This window comes from Hirundo rustica, chromosome 8, assembly GCF_015227805.2.
Source record: "Hirundo rustica isolate bHirRus1 chromosome 8, bHirRus1.pri.v3, whole genome shotgun sequence".
NCBI lineage: Eukaryota > Metazoa > Chordata > Aves > Passeriformes > Hirundinidae > Hirundo > Hirundo rustica.
Window position 1 is genome coordinate 21,721,104 of NC_053457.1, and position 21,371 is coordinate 21,742,474.

Sequence of the window (21,371 nt, forward strand, 5' to 3'; positions counted from 1 at the left end):
CAAAATTACTTCTGCCATGCTAAACCATCTAAATATGTTGCTGTCTTATCACTGGAAGTAAGATCAGTTCTCTCTTGCACTTCCCAGACCAATTTTTCTCATTAAGATGACACTCAGTGTCTACCTTCATCTCGCCAAGCACTCCTCCATGAGCTTTTGAACCAACACTGACAGTAATTCACAAAGGATCTAGTTGCTAAAACCTAAATTACCACAGAATCACTCAGTTGGAAGAGACCTTTAAGATCATCGAGTCCAACCGAGCCCTAACACCGCAACTAAACCATGGCATCGAGTGCCACTTCCAGTCTTTCTTTAGACACATCCACGGATGGTGAGTCCACCACCTCCCAGGGCAGGCAATTCCACTACTTTACCACTCTTTCCATTAAAAAAAAAAACTTTTTCCTGATATCCAGCCTGTATTTCCCTTGGCACAGCTTAAGACTGCTGAATGTGATTTCTTTTCTCCCCCTAGAACAAACAAAATGGTAAATGAGACTTTTCTCATTCTGTCAGTTGCTGGAGAAAGAGATCAACCCCCACCTGACTACAGCCACCTTTCAGGAAATTGTAGAGTGATAAGATCATGTATATTCTTTTATTTTGTTGATCCTTATTTTCCTACTCCCAGGAAGATTATAAACAGGAGTGCTGTTTTACCAGCTGGAGTAATTCAGGTCAGTGTTTGTGAAGGAGAAGGAACTCTCCATTGTTTGTAATGAGCTGCAGTTACAAAAGGGATTTGAAACCCCATGTCCGTAAGTCATTCTCCACGTATCTCCTAGCATCAGGATCCTGCTTTTCCTGTCTCTCCTAGGGGGAAGAACTCTGGAAGATGGTGGTAGGTGCAGAGCTGGATGACGTCCAGCCACAGAGAGAAGGTAAGAGCAGCAGCTCTGAGAGGGGAGCAGGTTCTGGCACAGGCAGGGCAGAGCAGCTGGCTGCAGGTTCTGGTGGCCTGTGTTCCAGTGACTTCTCCCCCTGGGTGACCAGCAGGGAAGATGCTGAGAAGCTGGTGCTCACTCCTCTGAAAAGGAAGTCAAAGAGCCAGGGTGGTTCACAACTTCCTTTGCAGTGAGAGGCTGACAGCTCTGTAGGAAGTGGTGTGGAGGCACTTGTGGTTCCTGGAATGGGACTGAATATCATAACCTACAGAGAAAAGTTGCTGAGACTCCTCCAGTACTACCCTGTATTTCTTATTTACGGTGAATCAGGGATAAAAAGTGCTGGAGGGTAGGATCCCTTCAGGCCTTCCAGGCAAGAAGTCTAAAATTGCCTCTTTCACGAAGTTCCCCAGGAGATGCAGACAGAGGTGTAAGTTCATTCTACAGGACAGGTAGGTGCAGGAAGTAACTTTTCAGCAGTTTTTGCAACTTTGTCTCCTTTCATGATTTGGTTGAGTTTTTCTCCTGTGGGCTGGACCTCAGATCTAGAAACAAAGAAAGTCATCTCTTCTCTGGACGCTTCCTTTTCGTGTACCCCGCTGTGTGGAGGTTATCTTCTCAGTCTGGTGCGACTTCAGAAAACAAACAAACAAACAAACAAAAAAACTACAAAAAACCCCACCCCATCGAAATGCTTTCTCTCTGTAGCCGCGATGCCCTTCTGCCCCCCGAGCCAGGGATGCAGCCCTGCTGCAGCGCCCTGGTTCCCTCGATAGCCCCAGGCACGCACCGCTGGCCCCGGCCGTGCGGGACCCTCCGGCCCGCTGGAGAAGTCCGAGGAGCGGGTAACGCGGCTGCTCTGAGGCGATCCGTGCTCTGAGAAGAACAGAAGGTCACCCTGTAAATTATACGGATTGAGTCATGTAGAGTTAAACTAACCCCTCCCACAGCCATGGACCACTAACTAAAGCGCCCATTTTCATGAGCACCTCTCACTAAGGCAGCTCGGAGCCGGCAGAGGCTGAGAGAGGAAGGAGGGGGGGGAGCGCGGGAGGAGGGAGCGAGCGCCGGCACTGATGGACGAGCCAAAGGGTAAGGACAGGAGCGCACCGCCGCTCTCCCACGGCAGCCCTCATCCCCGGAGAGGGGCGCGGGGCCGGCGGGGAGCCCCCGGGGTGGCGGCGTCCCGCGGCCGGCGCTCGGGGGAGGCTGTACATATTCATGAGGAGCTCCTCCGGGATGTGCCAGTCAGGCGGGAGCTGCGGCTGCGGCATCCCCGGGCGGCGCGTCCCTCCCTCCGCGCCCGCGGAGCGCTGCCGGCGGTGGGCGAGGGCTCCGCGGCGGGGGCTTGCCGGGGTGGGCGCAGCCTTGCCGCAGTCCGCCCCCGGCTGACATCATCTTCCAGCCCCCGGACTCCCGGTGGTTCCCGGAGGACGATGCCGAGCTGTGACCGGGGAGCCCGGGCGGGGGGCCGAGGCTCGGGGGGAGCCGGCGGTGGCCGCGGGCCGGCGGTCCCCGGGCGCTGCAGCGGGGCGGGCGGGAGCGGGGGCTCCGCGCCGGCGGCCGCCAGAAGTTTGTCGGCGTCAGAGCGAGGGATCCCCTCCCCGCGGCGGGCAGGGGAGCCCCGGCGGCTCCCGCGCTGTCCCCGGACTGGCGCCGCGCTCCAAGGGCGAAGGGGGCGGGGAGGGCAGAGCGAAAACACGGCGAAGTGCCGGCTCTTAGGAGATCTCGGTGGGAAACAATGGCTCTGGGGCTGCGAGCAGAGCCGCGCTGCCTGCGAGGGGCTCTCGCTGCACGGGCTCGGAAGAGGAGGATTCCCCACCCGGCAGCCCTCTGGCCTTAACTGCGGTCCTGAGGAGCGGGCAGGGACCCGGCAACAGCTGCAGATGCTTATTTGCACCGTGATTTTTCTACAGGACACATGTCTTTTACTTGGCTTTGCCTTTTATAATCAGCTGACACGGTGCACGTAGCAGCACCAGCCACAACGTTTGACAGAAACATTTCCTAGTTTAGTATCCGCTTTTTCCTATCTGGGTGCCTTACCCTCTGTTTACAGCGCCTTCTGCAACACGGTCCGTCTTTCCGTGCTGCTGGCAGCGCTGCGCTCTGTGCGGGGCTTTCAAACACAAAGCAGGAACTCGGACAAATACGCGAGAGGCAGTAAACAGGGAAACTATTTGGGCAGATAGTTCCTTGTTCAGTACCAGGTGGAAGTCTCTCATTCATCATCGTTATGACAACGGGGAAACAAAGTGTGATTTTTTTTTCCCCCCCCGCCTAGAATAAACAAAATGGTACACTAGACCTTTCCAACGTTTTATCTTCATGGAGTGTAATAAGTGGCATTTGAGGGGAAGAAGCATTTTCTCAGTCTGACGCAGATCAAAATTTAAAGCAAAGACTGGCAGAAGGAGAAGGTTAGCTCATTAGTTTATGCAGTCATGAGTGAAGCTGGAAATATTTGGAGATAATTTGCCTCCGTTGAGGAGGGAGATAAGAATAGCTTTGAAACCAGTCTTTTAAAAGTTTCATTCCAAAAATGAAATCTAATGCTTGAAAAGAGATGTCTTTTCTAGTGGGTGAGGAATCACAGGGAAGAAACTTGGATAATGAGAACTGATTTAGGAAAAGCGACCAAGTAAGCCTTCTTTTAGAAAGTGGAATTTATAGAGATAGAAGGAAACTAAAGGAAACTGACTCAAGCGAATTGCAGATGAGGCAATGATGGTTCTGTACTGGGCAGATCCTCAGAGCATGCAAGTCTTGCAGGACCCTAGAGAAAATTAGTGCGATGAAAAGCAAGGTATTGCATTTCATCTGTGTGGGAAAAGAAAACGCCACCCTGTTTCTGAGAATGCCTCTCGCAGTATCTTTTCCAGAGGCAGCAGTCAGTGGGCTCGGCACGGGGCAGTCTGGGGCAGGTGGTATCTATCAGGTAGTAGGAAGGTTCCACCTCGAAATGAGGCACAAATGCACACCAAGGGCATGTCCTTTCTGAGAAACGAATTATTAGGAAGTGTTTCAGTGAGACACCTGTTTCCTGTGAGCCATGTCCACAGGGACTGTAATGAATGCCTTTGGAACACTACTCTTCAGTTTTAGGAAGCTTGTTTTGAATTACTGATACTGTCAGCTTTGCTTTGAAATTTGGATCAATATGCTAACATGGCCAAGAAAGAAATTCTGGTTGGGATGTTACATAGCAACAAGTTATATCATTGATCACTGAATATTTTCCTGGGCAGAAATCATGACAACCTAAAAAGTACATGTTACTAGAAGATACATGGGTGTGCTTCTGGCAAGAGCATGACACTGATCTCATGTAGACAGCAGTGAAAAAAAAACCTTATAAAATTTATCTATTTTAACATAAAAGATGCTCATGTAGTAACTCTGATTTAGAGGTCTCTATATATGCAGAGATTAATTAATCAGTGTCTTTCTATAGATTATTCTAGCATGGAACAGTGATAAAGGAAAATCTGATGTGGGTGGGGGAAGTAAAGGAATGTGAATGGAAAAAATCACAAATATAAATAAGACATATTGAGCAGCACATCAAAACCAAGAATGAAGATTACTTCAATTTGTTCATTCAGGCAGTGAAGGCAGCAAATAGAAGTTAAAACAAGTAAATTAAAAGGAAGGAGAGAAAGAGGAAGTGGAGAACATCTGATGGAAAACATAGACTCTGAATTGGGGAAGATTATTTAGAGAAAGTAAAGATCTCTCGAGAAAATCTAAATTTATCAGGGCAGGCATAATACAAAGGAAGCTGTTAGTATGCCTCAGGAACAAAATAATGTGTATAGATCAATTGCAAGATCATTATGGAGGTGGACAGGGCAAGATTTTAATGATGATGCAGGACAAAACCAGGAAAGTGTTGGTTAAATACTTTTACAAGTTTGGAGGGGGTGGGGAGGAAATGAATTCTGATATGAAGGAATATTTCATGGATGTTCATGGAAGTAGTTTGTTTTGTAGATTAATGTTTTGGGGTCAGTAAAGTTTAACAACAATTTGAAATTAAATGTGCCTAACACTTACTGAGAAGACCTATACACAATGATGTTCATTTTCAGCAAGCTGGAACAATATGGATATCCCTGGCAACGGGAAGGATGCTATTGTCCACCCCATATCCCAGCAGTATGATGGTGGGTGTCCTGCAGAGCTATTGCTAACTTAGCTTGATATCAGTTTTATAGAAATCACTGGGTAGATCACCTCAGTAACCAAGCTTTAATAGCTAGTTTGATTATATTCTTTTGGTTTTGTAGAGAATAAAACTTATCAAAGTAAGTTTCAGAATAATATTGTAGAAATGTTAACATTGTCAAAATGGAATGAATGCATCAAAAAGGAAATTACTCATCCCAGACAGGAGCAAATATGAGTTCATGTGGCCCCCTCAACTGAGCAGGTTGGTCTTCATCCTAGAATGGAGATAGTCCCACTTACAAGAGTTTGCAGCAAGGACTTCAAGGAATATGTTTCTTTGGGTTTGGAACTTGGCTGGAGAATGCACTTATAAGGAGTGGTGGGAAGTATTTCAAGTACTGGTAGATCTTTTAATCTGTCTTTGCTTTCTTGAAGGCTCTTTTCTTTACACGGTAAGTCAGCTGATTTAAAAAAATAGATGTCACACAAGCCTGGTGTGATTCCCATTTGGAAAAAAAAGCCAGGCTGCATTTTATCTTATGCATGTGGGCACTCATTGAAGTTCTAGGGAAAAAAAAATAAGTATTCATAAAAGCTGAGTGGCTGTTGAATAAATATGGACTGTAAGTTAAGGGAATCCTGAAGCCTGACTCTCCTGATAGTTAAGAACAACTACACAAAAGGGGAACTGAACGAACAGAATTCCCTGGCTGGTATTGGACAACCATGGCCTGGATTATAAGTGTAGGATTGGGACGACACTGGTCCTTTATTTTCTGACTAATTATTGGCACTTGTTTTATTTTCCAGAGGAAAAAAATGTTGTTGAAAAGAGTTAATATGAATACCTTCCATGTTTAAACTTCTTCACAATAGATGCACTTCTGATGTTGTTCTGATTGCAAAAGTCTCCCTATGGCTCTCTAGCAAAGAATGAACTAATGGATTAAGACCTGGATAACAATAGACCTCAAAAATAGATTTCAAAGGAAATAATCATGAAACAGCTGTGTTTTCAGAGGTATTCTGCAAAAGGCCTGATGGCATTAGACATCTCCAATAATGATCTAAAAAGCATAAAATCACTGCTGATCTGCAGATGGAGTTTGTCAGTGCTGGGTGGACCAGTACAAATACCAATCAAGTCAGAGGAAAAAGCCTAAAGAAGCCAAGAGTGGTTGGAAAGATAAAGAGCAAATAAAAGGCTTTAAGCCAAGCTTGTAAAAGGACAGCTAATGTGACTTTGTGAGGAAAATTTGACATTCAAACACTGAATAGACCAGAAAGATTTCCAGACAATGTTGTTCAGAAAAAAAATATGTAGAGGTGTGTGCATGTATGTGATATGTCTATAAATATATATATATATATCTGGGACAGCCATAACCCAGAGGTTTTGGGTTCTTCATTACCATGGAGGGAGAAGGTTGTCCTCTAGTCAACTTTATTGTGGCCAGTGCAATCTATTTGCCCCTTGACTTGTAATTACCAGAAGCATATAGAAAACCCTTGAGGAATTTCTAGAGGAGAAAGAATAAGTTTAAGAGGCTGAACACCTGAAAAGCAAAGGGTTACAGAAACTATAATAATTTACAATCTTTTTTGTTTTACCTAAGTTGCATAACTGGCATAGTGTGGTGCAACAGTATCATGCTTACATTCCTTCTTTTCCTGAAACATTTTTCCACCTGTGGGTTTGAGAGCAGCTCGGAAATAAAACTTTTGGGTTAATGCCCTCTGGGTAGGTATTTTACACTTTCTTACTAGCCCAACGCCCAATAACAGTGTTCCACAGAGCTGGATGTGGTTGGAAGTGTGTTGAGACAGGAGCTGAGTTCTCAGCTTAGAAATCATCTGTTCAAGGTGGTTAAGATGTGGTTAAAGACAGAAGGGTTTAGGCTGAACTTTGGGATGAAGCAGGTGATACTGAAATTACTTTGGAGAGCCACCTCATAAAGGATTAGTATTGCTTCAGGCTAATCAAATTTAAATTGTAAAATTTTAGATCATGTTCACAAGAGAAGCACCCAGTTGGTTTTCTGAAAGCTGTTAGATGGGTACTACTTATAAAACTCTATTATTATTTTGTCATCTAGGTGTGAGAACTGGCTTTAAGTTTCAACTCATTGGAAACCTCCCTTTCCTGAGCAGAGCTGAAGGTTTATGGCAGGCATTTCCATCAGTGTCTCCCAGCCACAGAGCTGTTGCCAGAATGCTCACATAGAGAACAGCAGAGCCTAATGAATCTTGTTGCTGAAAGAGAAAAGGCACTCGTCCTTGTCTCTAGCCTTGTTTCTTTTATCCTGTGATGACTTTCAGTTTGTCTGACTCAAAAGTCAACACCGGCCCAAGCAAGAGAACAGAAGGGGGGTAAGGGTAAAAGTCACTTTCATGAAAGTTATTGGGAGGTGCTGGAGGAAAATCTTCACTGTAACACAAAGAGAGCCATGAAACAAGCTCTGTGCTCTGAACACTGCATTAGCAGTACAAACTAAGAAATTAGTTAAGGGGGAAAGTGCGAGAGACCAGATGGAAGAGAACAGAGTCAGCTAAGTGCACACTGAACTAATTCATCTGCTCACATCATCCCATGCATTCACTGCCCCCAAATGTGGAAAATGCTGCAAAGATCTGTTTCCCAGCCTGCTCTTTGGGCTCCCTGTCCCTCTGCCCCTAGTGCTGCACTGGCTGATGCAGACAGTGTAATGGTCAGTGCTGTCACGGTTCTGTTGGCGCTTAGCCGCCACCAGCAATGCCACAACTCTGCCTATCATGGTTCTTATCTGAAACCTTTGGGGCCCATATCCATCCAGTCCAGCTTGGGAAGAGCTTTCAGTGAGGATCTGCAGAGCCACTTCTCTGCCTTCCTTCACACTGCCTTTCAAATTCCCTTTGTGCTGTCAACACAGGGATTAAGTTCCTAGTATGAACAGACATGTATCCATCAGTCTGGCCCGTGCTGTTCTATGCTGAATGCTACAGATCTTCTGACCAAAAAGTAACCCTGTGACTGATTTACAGGCTGGGACTTGCACCTTTGAGCAAACATTTTTATGTTGCTTTAGTAGAAGTTAAAGGCTCTTAGTTTGATTTGTATTCTCCCCTTTGTTTCTGATCCTCCTGAGAATCCTGGCTCTGATCACAAATCATAGTGAATGCCAGTGTTCTTGATGGAGAGGATGCAAAGAAAATGGACCTATTTTTACAAAGGAATGAGATTTAGTGGGTGGGGTTTTTTTCATTTACTGTCTTCAACCTCTCAACTAAAGCTCAAACCATCCCTGGCCTTTGAGCTCTGTGTGGTGACTAGAAAATGTGAGTCAGCAGCTCAGGACTCAGAAACCACTTCAGCCTCTCGGTTCACAGCACTGTCACAATCTGCTTGTAGGGGCTCCCCGGAGAGACACGGGAGAGGCTGGTTCAGCTGTTGTGGTTTCTGCCCTTCACCAGAAGTCACACTGCAGCTGGGGGCAGGGAAGGCAGCAGCATCTCCACCTTCCTCCCTGGGCTTAGCAAGAAGGGGTAGACTCCTCCAAAAGTGTGGGATGGAGGGAATTTGGAGTCCCTTCAGCACAGTTAATGGATGGAAACATCCAGAGTGCATGGCAGAGCCCAGGGAGCAGGCATGCAGTGAGAGGAAAGGTGGAGCTGCTTTGTGGAGGGTGGATTTGGTGGTGGGAACAGGTAACGGAATGGGATTTGTTCCTCTGCTGAAAACTCCCTCCTTGCTCTTTGCCAGAATGGGAGTGGGCAGCTCCTGCCAGGGAGAACATCTGCTCTTTGCCACGATCAGCCCCTAGCTGCTGGCTCCAGATTCTTTAGGGAAATGCACTGAAAATCTGCAGTTTTGTCTTGAATTGAATGTGCCAAATAAGTTGATCTAAAGCTTCTATATATTTAGTCTCACTTCACTGAGATAATATAGGAAGCTTATTGTTTGTCAGCTTTGTTTGAGAGTGCAGTAAACACGAACACAGCGGAAGCCAGAAAGAACTTTATTCTGGTAAATCTAGTCGTCAGGCTCTTGTTTACAATACTTAGAAAATACTGTGACCAAAACCATGAAAGCCATACAGAAAAGAAGAAATTAATTTTCCATCAGGGTTCTTTAGAATTTATTCTGTCATTGACTAAAGAGAATTAGGACCGTATTTGAAAGGTGGAACTATGGCATAAGACAGAGGTAGGATAGTCCCTTTTTGTGGCAGAGAAAACAGAGCAGTTAAGCAAACTGTGAAACAAAACCCATTGCATTTAAGATGCATTTCATCTTAAAAATAGTGGTTTACAATAGAACCTGGCCCCATGCTATGAACTCCTTGTTAAAGACAGTAATTTCACAGTTGCTTTTTAGGTTACAAAGCGTGTTTCAGCTACAGAAACCAGTAATTTCTCTACTAATTTAAGAATCTTCAATCCTGTGGCCACTTGGCACATAAGAATATTAACTGGATCCCATAGGCCTTGCTGGGAAGAGATGTCCTCCTTTAAATAGGGATTTGGTGAACTTCTTTTGTCTCTCTATTTCTCAGGAGACTGTAACCATAAATTTACACATCTCAGGAATTTTTTTTTGTGCAGTGTAGCAGTTAGTCTTCAGTTTATTGGCATCTTTATAATGTAGTAATGAATTCTTCTTAACTCTGCTGGTTTCTCCTTCCTCCATCCCTAAAGTTAGTCTGCAGGAAGGAGACAAAGGACATCCCTCCATGGGACTCTGATGCCTATACTGCTCTTTTCCAGCATGTTTCTTCTAACCTAAATAACATTTTCAAATTTTATTCCCTGTTTTTAAAGTTGTAGCAGAACTGGATAGAAATTGTAGCATGAGTCATGTGTGTACTTTACTGGACCATTAATCTCCAAATTGTTGTTAGTCTGGCAGAACATCAGAGAATATATCAAAATGATGGAAGATGAATTTAAGAGTAGCTGTAGCCAAAGTGTGCTGCTCTTTCCCTGGGCCTTGGGAATTCTGCCTCTCTGCAGGAAGGAGTGTGCTTGCAACCCCTGGTCCAGGAGAGCTACCCAGACGAGTGGATGAGCATTGGGATGTCTGCTGCTCTCTTATGCTTTTTCATCATGGGGGAATAAGGCTAATGGTGCTGACCTCTGTAAACTCCTTGGCGATGTATGGGTGAAAAGCACTGTGTCAAATTTAAGTGTAATGAGTTGTTTTTAGGGAAAGGCTGACAGAAGTAAGATGAGGCCTCCAGTATCACCTGTTTTTTATTAGTTTCCCATATGATGTGGGCAGACAGTGCTGCTGAGAGCTGGAGTCACCTGTGGAAGCCACAGAGCCAAGGGGAGCTCCGCAAAGTTGGGAAAGTGGTGAGAGAGTCCTGGCCTTGCTTGGTGTCCGTGTGCTGGGAGGAGGCTGGACTCGTAAGAACGTGACATGAGAAAATGTGTGTGCAAAAAGCCTCCTTGTGGGTGCTGTGGTTCTGCTCTGGGATAAAATCCTGCCTCACAGGAGCTTTATGGGAGAAGCTGATGTTAATGGCAGCCTGGCCCTGCAAGCCTGGATACAGGAACAGTACCAGGTCTCAGCTACACTGGTGACAATGTCTCACCCCGTACTGTCACAGGGAGCTGCTCAGCAGGTGACACGGGCTGAGTGGTCGGTATTGATAACCAAGGATGGGACTGACTGCACGAAAACCGGGTAAGTGCTGAAAAACGTGTTTGTGACAAGTCTGCCTGCCTGTGCCCTGATAAGCCTCACATGGATGGCTTGTCAGGAAAAGGCCTGGGTGCTGATAAAGCCTCTGTGCAGACAAGTCCTTGGGGACCAGAAGCGCTCAAATAACAGATGGATCACAGTAAACTCACAGCAAATCCTCTGTGCAAGTTGTCCTTCTCTCCGACAGACAGTGGGAGCTAAGGTACCCAAAATAAGGGGGAGAAAAAGGCACTGAGCAGCCACCTGTTCTAGATAAAGGGGATTTCCAGGCAGAAGGATCACCCTGTGGTAACCATTAACTCCTGAAGATGGCAAAAGACCTGCTCAAGAATTTGTAGCTTGTCACTGAAGAGAACCCAAGAGGTGCAGTGAGAATTTGGCATTTGGCACACTTGGTCTCATCTCACACAGGATCCTGCTGGAGCACCTCGACGAGCTTGGCGCCTGTGAGTATGGGGGGAGTGAGCGTGGGTGAGAAAATGGGACCAAAAAGATTTTTTGAAATGAACACTGTCTTCCTGTTTCGGAAGGTCATGCACTATTGCTGCATTAATTTGCTTTATGGTAGCTACATTGAAAACTTCTCCATTCTTAAAAAAAGCTTTCACGTATTTTTTCATTTATAACTGCTAAGACCATCAGAGTTTAAGATGCTTTTGCTTTGGTGTGATCAGTGTAGCAAAAGTATTCTCAGGCCTAAGTTGAGCTGTAAGAGCTCCAAGGGCTGAAAAATACTGGATAAAAATATCAGACAAAACAGGAGGGCAAGGAAACTCCTCAGATGCTTGCAGTGCAAAACTGAAACTGCTCCCAAGCACTTGGACTTCACCGTTCCCACCCAAAGTAAGTTGACTTCCCACATGCCTGCGTAAAGGATGAGCAGGTCACGGCCCAGGAAGAGTCCTACTGCTGAGAGTCATCTGAATGAGACTGCTGTGGGAGCCCAGCCAGTTTATAAATGGATTTAAGGCTAGGGCTCCCACATCTTCTCTGAGGAGACAGCCCCAAAGAGTTACTGTACAGCTCCTATTTCTGCTTCAGCTGCTAGCCTTCATTTCCATATTTCACATCTCTTTATGTGAGCCCTATCTCTTTGGGATCAAATCCTGCTTTCAATTAGTGTTGTTGGCCTTATGAGCATCTGAAGTTTGAGTTATTTTTCTCTTGTTTGTCTTTTTCTGAGTTTGTTTCCTGTATAAGATGGTGGTTTCCATAGATACCTTGTACATAATTTATCTCTCCTTCCTGGACATACAGTTCCTCCCAATGAATTGCACAACAATTTGCCATATCTGCTTGAGGCCTTGGTTTCTTTATCCATATCACTGCTATACTGAGCATTTTAGCACTGTTGTTCTAACATATCATCTTGATAAGCTGCCTTGTTCTCTTTACACAACTTTTGATTCCACATGATGGAACCCTTGTCCAGCCAGTTTTAAATTCAAAAATGGTAGATTTCATGTCTATTTTAGGATTTTGTTCTGATAGTTGTTGGAAACTTTAGCTCAGCTTTTCTCTGCTATGGGTAACTATGGTTAAACAGAACAGAGTTTTGTTATTTTTGTTCCCCTCCCCCCCCGCCCTTGAGAAATGTTATCAAAGAACAAAGTCTGGCAACACGTTCAGGATTGGTATGCTCCTCAATGAGAGCTGAGATAGCAGTGACGTTGTTCTTTCAGACAGCTCCAGCATGAATTTTCCCCCTTTATCCTGTCTCCACCTTGTCCCAGAGGAAAGCATTTGTCCTGGATTGCAGAGGTAGATGCTAATGTGATTCACTCCTTGGTATTTAGTGGTGAGGAATTTAAGCACTATCAGTCTCCCTAACCCCTAACAAACAAAGAAAAATCTGGACATGGTGTGAGTTAGTGCTTTCCTGGGTGTGTTTTGCTCTTATCAGGCTATTCAATGCACAAGTGGGGCTGTTCTGCTGATTCAGCATCACAAGAAATGATGCCAGGGCAGCTCCAGGCCACCCTTAAGGAATTACAAAGGAGACCATTAGAGTCACAAGTTTTCTCTTTAGCTGATTTATAAATGGATTTGTTTTCTTTCTTGCTCATGTCCCAGAGCTGTTAATAAATAACTTTTTCAATGTCCCTGTTCCTGCAGGAGATGTGAGGAAAATGTGTGCTCATGTGAACTTGCTGCAAGCTCTGCAGCTGGACTGGAAGTTTGGCTTTGGTTTGAGCTTGAGCCATCGAGCCATCAAACCTCCCATCCCAAGCCAGAGGGAGAACATGTAGAACGAGGCTGGGAAACAGAGTGGCTCCAGGGAAGTAGCAGAGCTGTATCTCCTTTTCACATGGGCCCAGAAAAGAAGGATGGGCTGCTGTGACTGTCCCCGTGTACGCATGTTGCCTTATCCAAAATATTTCATGTTTGTGCTTTGAAATATTTGAGGAAAGAATAGTGGGGAGAGGGAAGATTAATGGAGGCACACAAATTGAAGGCCAAACTACGGCATGATTATAAATGGGTTTCTTTTCCTGAGCCTAATTCTTCTCTCAGGATTCACTGCACATCCCATTAATAAGTAATCTGAACTTTAGAGATTAATAGCATCCTGTGCCAGCCCATTCATCCAGCAAAACTTCTTTGCTGCTTTGTTACATGTCAGCATGAGGCTCCAGTCTTTTCAAAGAGCTCCTCTGGCCGTGGAAATTTAGATTCATGTTTGCCTTATTACCTTTGTAACTTCCAAGAAGTATTTCTTCCCTTACGCTCAGGAACTTTGTCAAGGCCTGTGTCCCGCAATAGCCTTTGATCCCATGTTCCTTGCCATTGGTTGTCACTAAAAATACCACAGGGTAATTTGTTTCCTGCTATTTGAAATGGAAATTGTAGCAGCATGAGGAACAGAGAATTATATTCATGCCAAATATCATGAGCTGAATTCTCCTCATGGTTTGTGGGAATCCTAGTTATTAAAGCTGACCTCTAAGAAATCAGTATATTTTTCCACAAGGCCTAGATAGTGGATGTGCTCCTTAGCAAGAGAAAGAAACTATTCCAGCTGTTCCTTGTCCCGTGCTCTGCAATGAGGAAAGGAGATCTCAGTGCTGACAGCTGGAGGTAAAGGGGTGAGTTGGGAAGTGTTTAAGCAGAGCGCTATCCTTTTTTGTGCACGCAGCTCTAGCCCTGCTGAAAGGAGGCAGCAGGGCTGCTGCCCTGCCTGGATAGCAGGGAGCTCTTTGCTTCATCTGCTAGGATTAGTTGCAAGGGGAGGTGCCTACAGTGTTCTCTGCTGCAAATGGATGCTATGCATGTTGAGGGAGGAAAAGCTCACTGGGTACCTTATAGGACTGAGAAATGCTCATCTAAGACAGCAAATCATTGTGCAGGAAATCACAGTATTGTGTTACAAATGGGCCAGGAGACCAGCCCCTTTTTAAAGGCTTTTATTAAGGACAGCTCTGGGTGGGGAACTCGAGGGGTCGCGCACACCGCCGCTGATCCCAATGGACAACGTGAAGAAGTAGTTCAGTTTTGCCACCCAGAAAAACTGGGGCTTCCATCCTCACGAGAGTCCCTGGGAAGACAATAATGGCTTGACGTCTCGGGGGTGTCCTTCTGGTCAAGAACTACCTGGGTCATGGTGACGACACAAGGCTGGCTCTAATTGATGATCCGAGGTTCCGTACCGTTTTGCCGGGCTAGAGCTGTTATTTCCAGTCCTCAGTTATCTGGTGGCTCATCGTCTCTGGGGGTCTTTTGAGCCCAGTGTATCTTAATTTGCATATGGATATGGCCTTGGGTGCACAGTCTCCTGGGAGCGGAGGCAGTGACGCTCGATGGAAAGGGAGTACAGCATAGAGTAGGGAGTAGGGAATAGGGGTACAAACAAACAAGTTTTTGCTTATGAACTATTAAACTTAGAACAGTAACTTTTAACAGTAACTAAGAGCTCATATCTTAGGAATTTATTTCTTCCATTAAGGGGTGGCACAACCTGGGTGTATGCATAATCCCAGGAACAGTTAGGCACTGCAGCTTGCAGTGGAACTGCTGTGGGATTAGCATCACCCCCAGGGGCCTCTGCTGATGCTGCACCAGCTTGGAACAGTGTTTGTGTGTCTGTGATCAGTCTCCAATGGTTTCTGGTCCTGAGTGGGAAGTGAAACTTCAGGAGAAATGCTGATTATTTTTCCGTGCAGAAATCATTAGGCGGCACAGGCAGCGGCTCCACGTGCTGACATGTGGCACTTTGGGCAGCTGTGCTGTTTATTTTGGAAAGCAGGGAAGGGAGCCCCTGAAAGCTGTCATGTTATTCAACACACAAGGTGATCCCAGGAATCTACAGTTCAGAGAAAAACATCCTCGAGGTGTGCTGAGAGGCTGGGTGGCCTCAGCCCCTTCAAGGCAGGAAAGGTTGTCAGTGGAGAGGGCAGCCAGGGAAGCTGGTGACTGCTGGGGTTGTGTTTGACACCACTGGCAGTCAAAGCGTGCTGGGTACAGAGCAGCCTCTGGGTTACCGGGTATTTGGATCTCTTTCCTCTGCAGTCATTCCCCATCAGAACCTCCTGTGGGGCGTTGCAGCGTTCACAAAGCTCAGGACTTTTTGTTCTCCAGGAAGTTTCTGAACTTGCTGGCCCAATGTTGAAGCGGGGAGTGGCTGTTCTGGCGGCTGTTTCCTCCCTTTTTTTCATGATAACTTGTACATCCCCCTCGTGTGTGGGTGGTTGATGGACACAGGAAAGGGTGGGCCGTACTGGGTTGGTGATGTGACTGACACATCACCCATCTTCCAGTGTAAGCAGTGGTCCTGCTGGCTTCAGTAACAATAAAAATTAAATAGTTGCGCACAATAGCTGCCTGGGGCAGAACTGGGAGCAAGAGACCAAAGCAATAGAAGGTTAGTGCCTGTTGCCAGCCAGGATGTTGGAGACAGAGAACGGCATGGCTCTCTCTAGAGGGACAAGAAAAGCTGATACTATGGTGGATTTCAGTGAAAGACGAGGCAATTTCTCAGAACTGAGGGTGACCATGTCACAATTTGCATTACAATATTTCCAGCTCAAGAGAAACATGTGTTGACCACAGTCTCAAGAGAAAAGGAGGAATTTCTTTGAGAGTTTTGAATTATTATAAAAGTAAATGCACACTTATTCTATGTCAACAATATCTAGTAGCTCTTAAAAGAAGAAACATCACAAAATAAAAATACTTGAGCTGAATCAGCAGAGTATTTAAAATGTGGAAATAAGAGTGCTAATAAGAAGCAGCCCATTCTCTTCTTATTTCATTCCACAAAAGCCATAATTCAACTGTTGAAAGTTATGTTAATTTGAAAATAATTAGATCTTCTAAAGATGCATATTCAGAGGAGAACAAGGGAAGATTAAACTATGCAAATTTAAAGTCAAAAAGTGTAAAAGATGGTCAAAAGGAGCATAAGGAAAAAAATCATGGCCATAGAGTTAAGAAGAGAAAGAAGAATGTAAGGATCTCGAGCACAAGTGGAAGCCTGGCAGCACCATTGGGCCACTGCAAGTCTGAGTATTCAAACTATCAGTAATGACAAAGCTGAAAGATGTCACCGCTTGATGCATCTTTTTTTTTTTTTTTTCCCCCAAAAAAAGTCAAACAAATGCCTTCACATCATGTGATAGTCAAGCATACTCAAGCAATAATTTAGCTGGTAAGCTGGGGAAGAGGGCAAGCCCCCCCTTGAGCTCACTGGATATTTTCTGATGAAAGTTCAAGCTTTGTGGGTAAAGGCAATAAATCTTCCCCAGTTAAAATGTAGCTTTGATTGCTAATGGCAAATTAATAGCAGAGGTTTCCTGCGATGAAACTGATGTAACTGATAACAGTTTTCTCTTCTGATTTGAAAAACCTCTTTGACGTGAGAATCGTAAAGAAATGAGTATGAGTACAAGCAGGATACAGGCTTAGAAGTCCAGTAAACAGCATAGAAATGTGAAAAATAACTATCTAAAGGTCATTGTGTCAGCAGCATCCTGCCACTTGCTGGTTGTATTTAAGAATATTGAGTATCTGGGTCTGATTGCTGTGATGCAAGTCAGAAAAATATCTTCCTGCAGAGCGATTATTTAATGAGGAAGAGTTGGTGGGGCCAGTGTATAACACCAGGGAGGTGGGCTGTGAGGCCAGGGTGGGAGGGGGTGTGAGTGCCTTGCAGAGAGCCTGGGAGGCTGAGCACCATCCCCAGCTCTGTGCCCTGGGAAGGTCTCTGACAGGGGAACCCACCTGATGCACGGGTGGCTGGGGCACTTGTTGGTGGCGGTCTGGGCCACTGGGGCTCCTGGCCAGAACCCCTGGACGTCACGTCTCAGCAGTAACTGCGCCGCAGGGCCACAAAGCCCCTCTGTGCTGCGGGCAGCTGTGCAGCGGAGACAAGGGCCCGTGTGCTGCCTGCTGCTTTGTGTCCATCTCCTGCTACTACTGCTCAGCTTTTGCTGCACCCAGCACCCAGCAGCTCTCCAGGATTTCCACATGCTTTTCTTTTTTCCTAGAAAAGAGGGCTCATTCAATGTGTCCTGTGCAATTTCTCGGGGTTGTATCCCAGCCACAACACTAAAAGCAGCAAAAGGATGAGGTACTCCCACACCACGCAGTGCTGCACACATGGATAGCATACAGCAGGGTGGATGCTGTGGCTGAATTATGTCTGAACAAAACTTGGAGCTTTGTTGGGCAAGGGAGGGAGCGCCTTTGGACATCTGCATCTGTATCCCACAGGGAGAGCATATGCACTGCACTGGCTTTGCTGACAACATAGCTTATGAGTGCGTTGTCCTTTTTTGCTGACTCCCCTCCTTCTGAACCAAGGAAATGGAACTGGGAGAAAATCCTGGAGCCACCCTCATCCTGAGGCAGGATTGGCTACACCAGTGCTGGCAGATAGAATTGTCACTTCTCTGAAGACAACTCATGAGCCTTCTTTACTCCTCTTTTTGTAAACTCAGCAATTCCAGTTCCTTCAGTCTTTCCTCACAGGTCAAGCTTTTAGGCTTGTAATCTTTCTCATTCTCTTCTGGAGTTTCTCCAAGTGGAGAAACATGTTTCCTGAAAGGCAGTGTCCAAAATTGGTCATAGAACCTCACAGGAGGATTTACCAGCTTTAGATGGAGGGAAAGCTTACTATAAACTGCTATAACTGCAACAATGTCTTCTCTGGAAAAGCTGCTTAACAGATTGCTTACCACACTGTCTTTCGGTGATGGCTCTTACCTAAATGTCATATTTGCTTTTGTCCTTAAGTGAGCTAGATGTTTTCACCAGGCTCCAGCTATTTGTCATTTATTTTCAATTCCAGTCCTATGTCTCAGTGTGCTTTGCTCTCAGCTTGGTGTTATCTCAGATACAGGCACACTCTTTATCTTCCAGCTCACTAATGCACAGCTGTGTGTGCACATGGGACAGTTCAAGCTGCCGAGCTGCACAGCCTAAATTCATAGGAGTCTGTGGGTTTTGAGACATGTAGGGATGCATGATTTCAGTGTCAAATGTTTCTGAGAGACAGCATCCAAAAAATCCATTATACTGTTTGGATTATCAGTTTTACTGACACTTCAATGTTTGTACTTCAGCACTTACAAGTATTACGTCTGGAAAAATATAACCCAGCCAATGTGGATTTATCATTCTACATAGCCCTACAAAGAGGGGCAGAGATCACACCAATATTTAGGCCACAGTCTTTGCCATATGACTAATCAAAACTTGGAGCAGAGTCTCCCACAGTGTTCTGTGTAACAGTTGTAAAAATGATATAAAATCCTGATCTGGAGCTTGAATTCCAATTTCAACATGCTGAGTGTCTTGTCCTGATATTTTGAAATAAAGCCCCTTAAACCAAAGCCATTGATTTACCTTATATGTGCTTGTATGTAAATTCTAAGACAAACTTGAGCCTCTCAACAGCCTAAGAAAAGACTTTTCCAGTATGCTGGCCTGAAACAGGTGGTTTACATTACTTTGCATCAAAGTCTTCCTAGGTAACTTGGATACAAGCATGTTTAAATGAAAAGGGCAGATGAAGGATGAGTAAGAAGTCAGTTGGGGACAGGGGAAATTTCATAAAAGGGTTGATAAATGAAGCAGTGTGGCTCTTATGAGTGTTTATGCGCTCGGAGTTTTGGCTGTGGTGAGTCTGAAGGCAGGAGTACGTTTTGGGTAATGCGCATCAAACCCTGAACCCTGCAAGTTCAGCAACCTCCCAGAATAATCAAAACTTCATGACAACTGAAATCTCATTTCCACTCACCAGGAGGATGATGTGTGTGTCTCCTCTCCAGGCTGAACAGCAGCACTGACTGCTCCCATACCCTTTCCCTACAATTACAATTGCCAGCAGAACTCCACAGACACAAACTCCTGCAGTTAGAAAATGTGCACAGGCTGCATTGCCAGAGCCCCTCTCTCCTGGGTGGTTTGCTGAGATTGCATGAGAGGTTCTGGGTTGACTTAGCACAGCCTGTGATGGTGGATGACTATGTTTCTGAGGTAGTGCAAGCACCCACCTCACTTCATTTAGACTGTATCATCTCCTGTGGAATGGGCTCACTGCTGTCCAAGGCCAGTCTCCTTGTAGCTCCGGTCAGAATACTCAAGAAAAATATAAACAAATAATTCTACATGCAGAGAAGTGATGCTGGACTCTTCAGGTAGACTGGAAAAGGCTGGAAAAGACAAAAATCCAGAAAAGATCACATCTTACAATTTGACTGAGAGAATAAATTGTCTTAGGACTGGGCATTGCAAGAGTTGTGAGACAGAAGTGGAAGACAGGCAGAGAGAATAGACTGACAATAAATAAATGAAGGTTGAAAATGGGAACATTTCTGACCATACAGAGGGGTGCTGAGAGGACAAAGGTGATGGTGGGAGCTGTCTCTGCCAGTGTGGCACTTGTGCAGTGGAAGAGGGATGGCCTTGCAGTACAGCCTCTTGTGATCCCTTCTGTAACAGAGCATGAACATCCCAATGAAAGATCAAACATCAGCTTTATCTGTTGTGTGAAGTCAGAGCTCACAAAAATATTTATATTTATTAGATAGAGATGATGGGTCACAGTGAGATTGTCTGAACCAAGCATGCCTTTGGTCTATGCACAGTATCTTTTCTTTTCTGCTTGACATTCTTACCGTCACTCCTTAAGCAAGCCTTAGTCTCTGCCTACTGTGTGTCTAAAAGCAGAGGGTTGCCTGATTCCTGTTCACTTTTTGTTACTAAGTTTTGGGGTTTTTTGTGAGAAGGGAGCTGAGGGTGGGCAGCCTTGGCTGTGAGTGACATCTCCTGGCTTGCAGAGGTGACAGTGACTTAGTGTCGTGCTGGCTGGAGGGGCCATTTCCTCTTTATCTTGAGCTCTGGAAGACACAAGCATCAAATCTGCTTCCTTGCCTTCACAGAGAGCTGCCTCCCACGCTGGTGTGGTCCTTCCTGGTTATTCACTAAGAGCAACAGGGTTTCCACAGCAAAATTGCTGCTACCTGGAACAACTGACAACATCCGCCCACTTCTCTGTCTTGAAGACAGAAAGGATTTTAGATCTGGGGGGTTTTTTGCCATCACTGGATGAAACCAGTGGTAGCCCCTACAAAAAAACAAAGAGACCAAAACTGGAAACAGAGAGAGATGCCTGAGCAGCTGGAGCATCTGGAGAGTGCTCAGTGCCTGCACAGCCGGGCAGGGCTCCAGCAAAAAGCAGCTCTGAGAGGAGAAAAGCAGCATCATTTCTATGCCTGCTTATGGCCCTACAGGATGCTTTAGTCACTGCACACAGTGGGCAGTATGAGAGAAAGAGCAGAGATCCTTCTCTGCTTGGATTCTGACTGGGCACGGGGACAGAAGATCGTGTCTGCTTAATCTTTAGCTGAGGAAAACTGCTAGTGGCAGGGAAACCCTGGGGCCTGGCAATCAGTCAACTACTGCTGCACTTGGTGGACACTGGGGAGTGCTTGCATGGCATGCAGCAGTGTCAAATGTGAAATTCAAAGGAACTGGAAGAAGGTGGAAAAAGTTCTTTAAGTTCCCTGCAGAACCTGCAATCACAGCTAGAGCTGATGGAGGTAACCAAGTGCACAGAAAAGGGAATTTATTGAAATACCTCACCTTTCTGAACAAACAGCAAGTGAATTTTAACGACACTGAATTCTTTAGGTAGATTTGCAATGGGCTGGGTTTTGGGGGGGTTTTGTTGTTGTTGTTGTTGTTGTTTGTTTGTTTGTTTGTTTGTTTGGATATTTTAAAGTAAGTTTGTCTTTTTTAACCAAGTCTGTCAAGTATTCAAGTCTGTACACTTTGAGCGCTCTTTGGAACTTTGTTACACTACCTTCTGGGTTATGCCTATCACCTTGTACCTTTTCTTGTATGAAACATTTCAATAAAATTCTCCTTGGTAGCATTAGAGTTCACACAGAGGTGGATGGTCTGGTATGGGATACAGCAATGAAGTGACCTATCTACAAACCCAAGTCCTGAAAAGTGCTCATGATACTGAACTAAAATTCAGGCAAAAGTCATATTCAGGGTTAAGAAAATAATGTGCCTGGGCAAAAAAAAAATTACTAATCTCAGGCTACATGTGGGATGCAGACAATTATCATTATGCCTCTGCCTTCAGACAAGGGATTTCTAGCTCATAATTGGGATGTTCCATT

General features: G+C 45.3%; 1 protein-coding gene across 2 annotated transcripts in view; it reads left to right on the forward strand.

Moving 5' to 3' along the window:
* ENTPD1 (ectonucleoside triphosphate diphosphohydrolase 1) overlaps positions 1–21,371 on the forward strand; it is a 51,502-nt gene that overhangs the window by 20,120 nt on the left and 10,011 nt on the right. Inside the window, exon 1 of one of the 2 annotated variants that reach the window (XM_040071468.1) lies at positions 1,882–1,979. The exons of the other annotated variant lie outside the window; for it this stretch is intronic. Within the exon in view, the coding sequence (XP_039927402.1) occupies positions 1,964–1,979 (16 nt within the window). The 5' untranslated portion in view covers positions 1,882–1,963. Of the gene's footprint in view, positions 1–1,881; positions 1,980–21,371 lie in introns of those variants that run through there. 2 annotated transcript variants of the gene reach the window in all.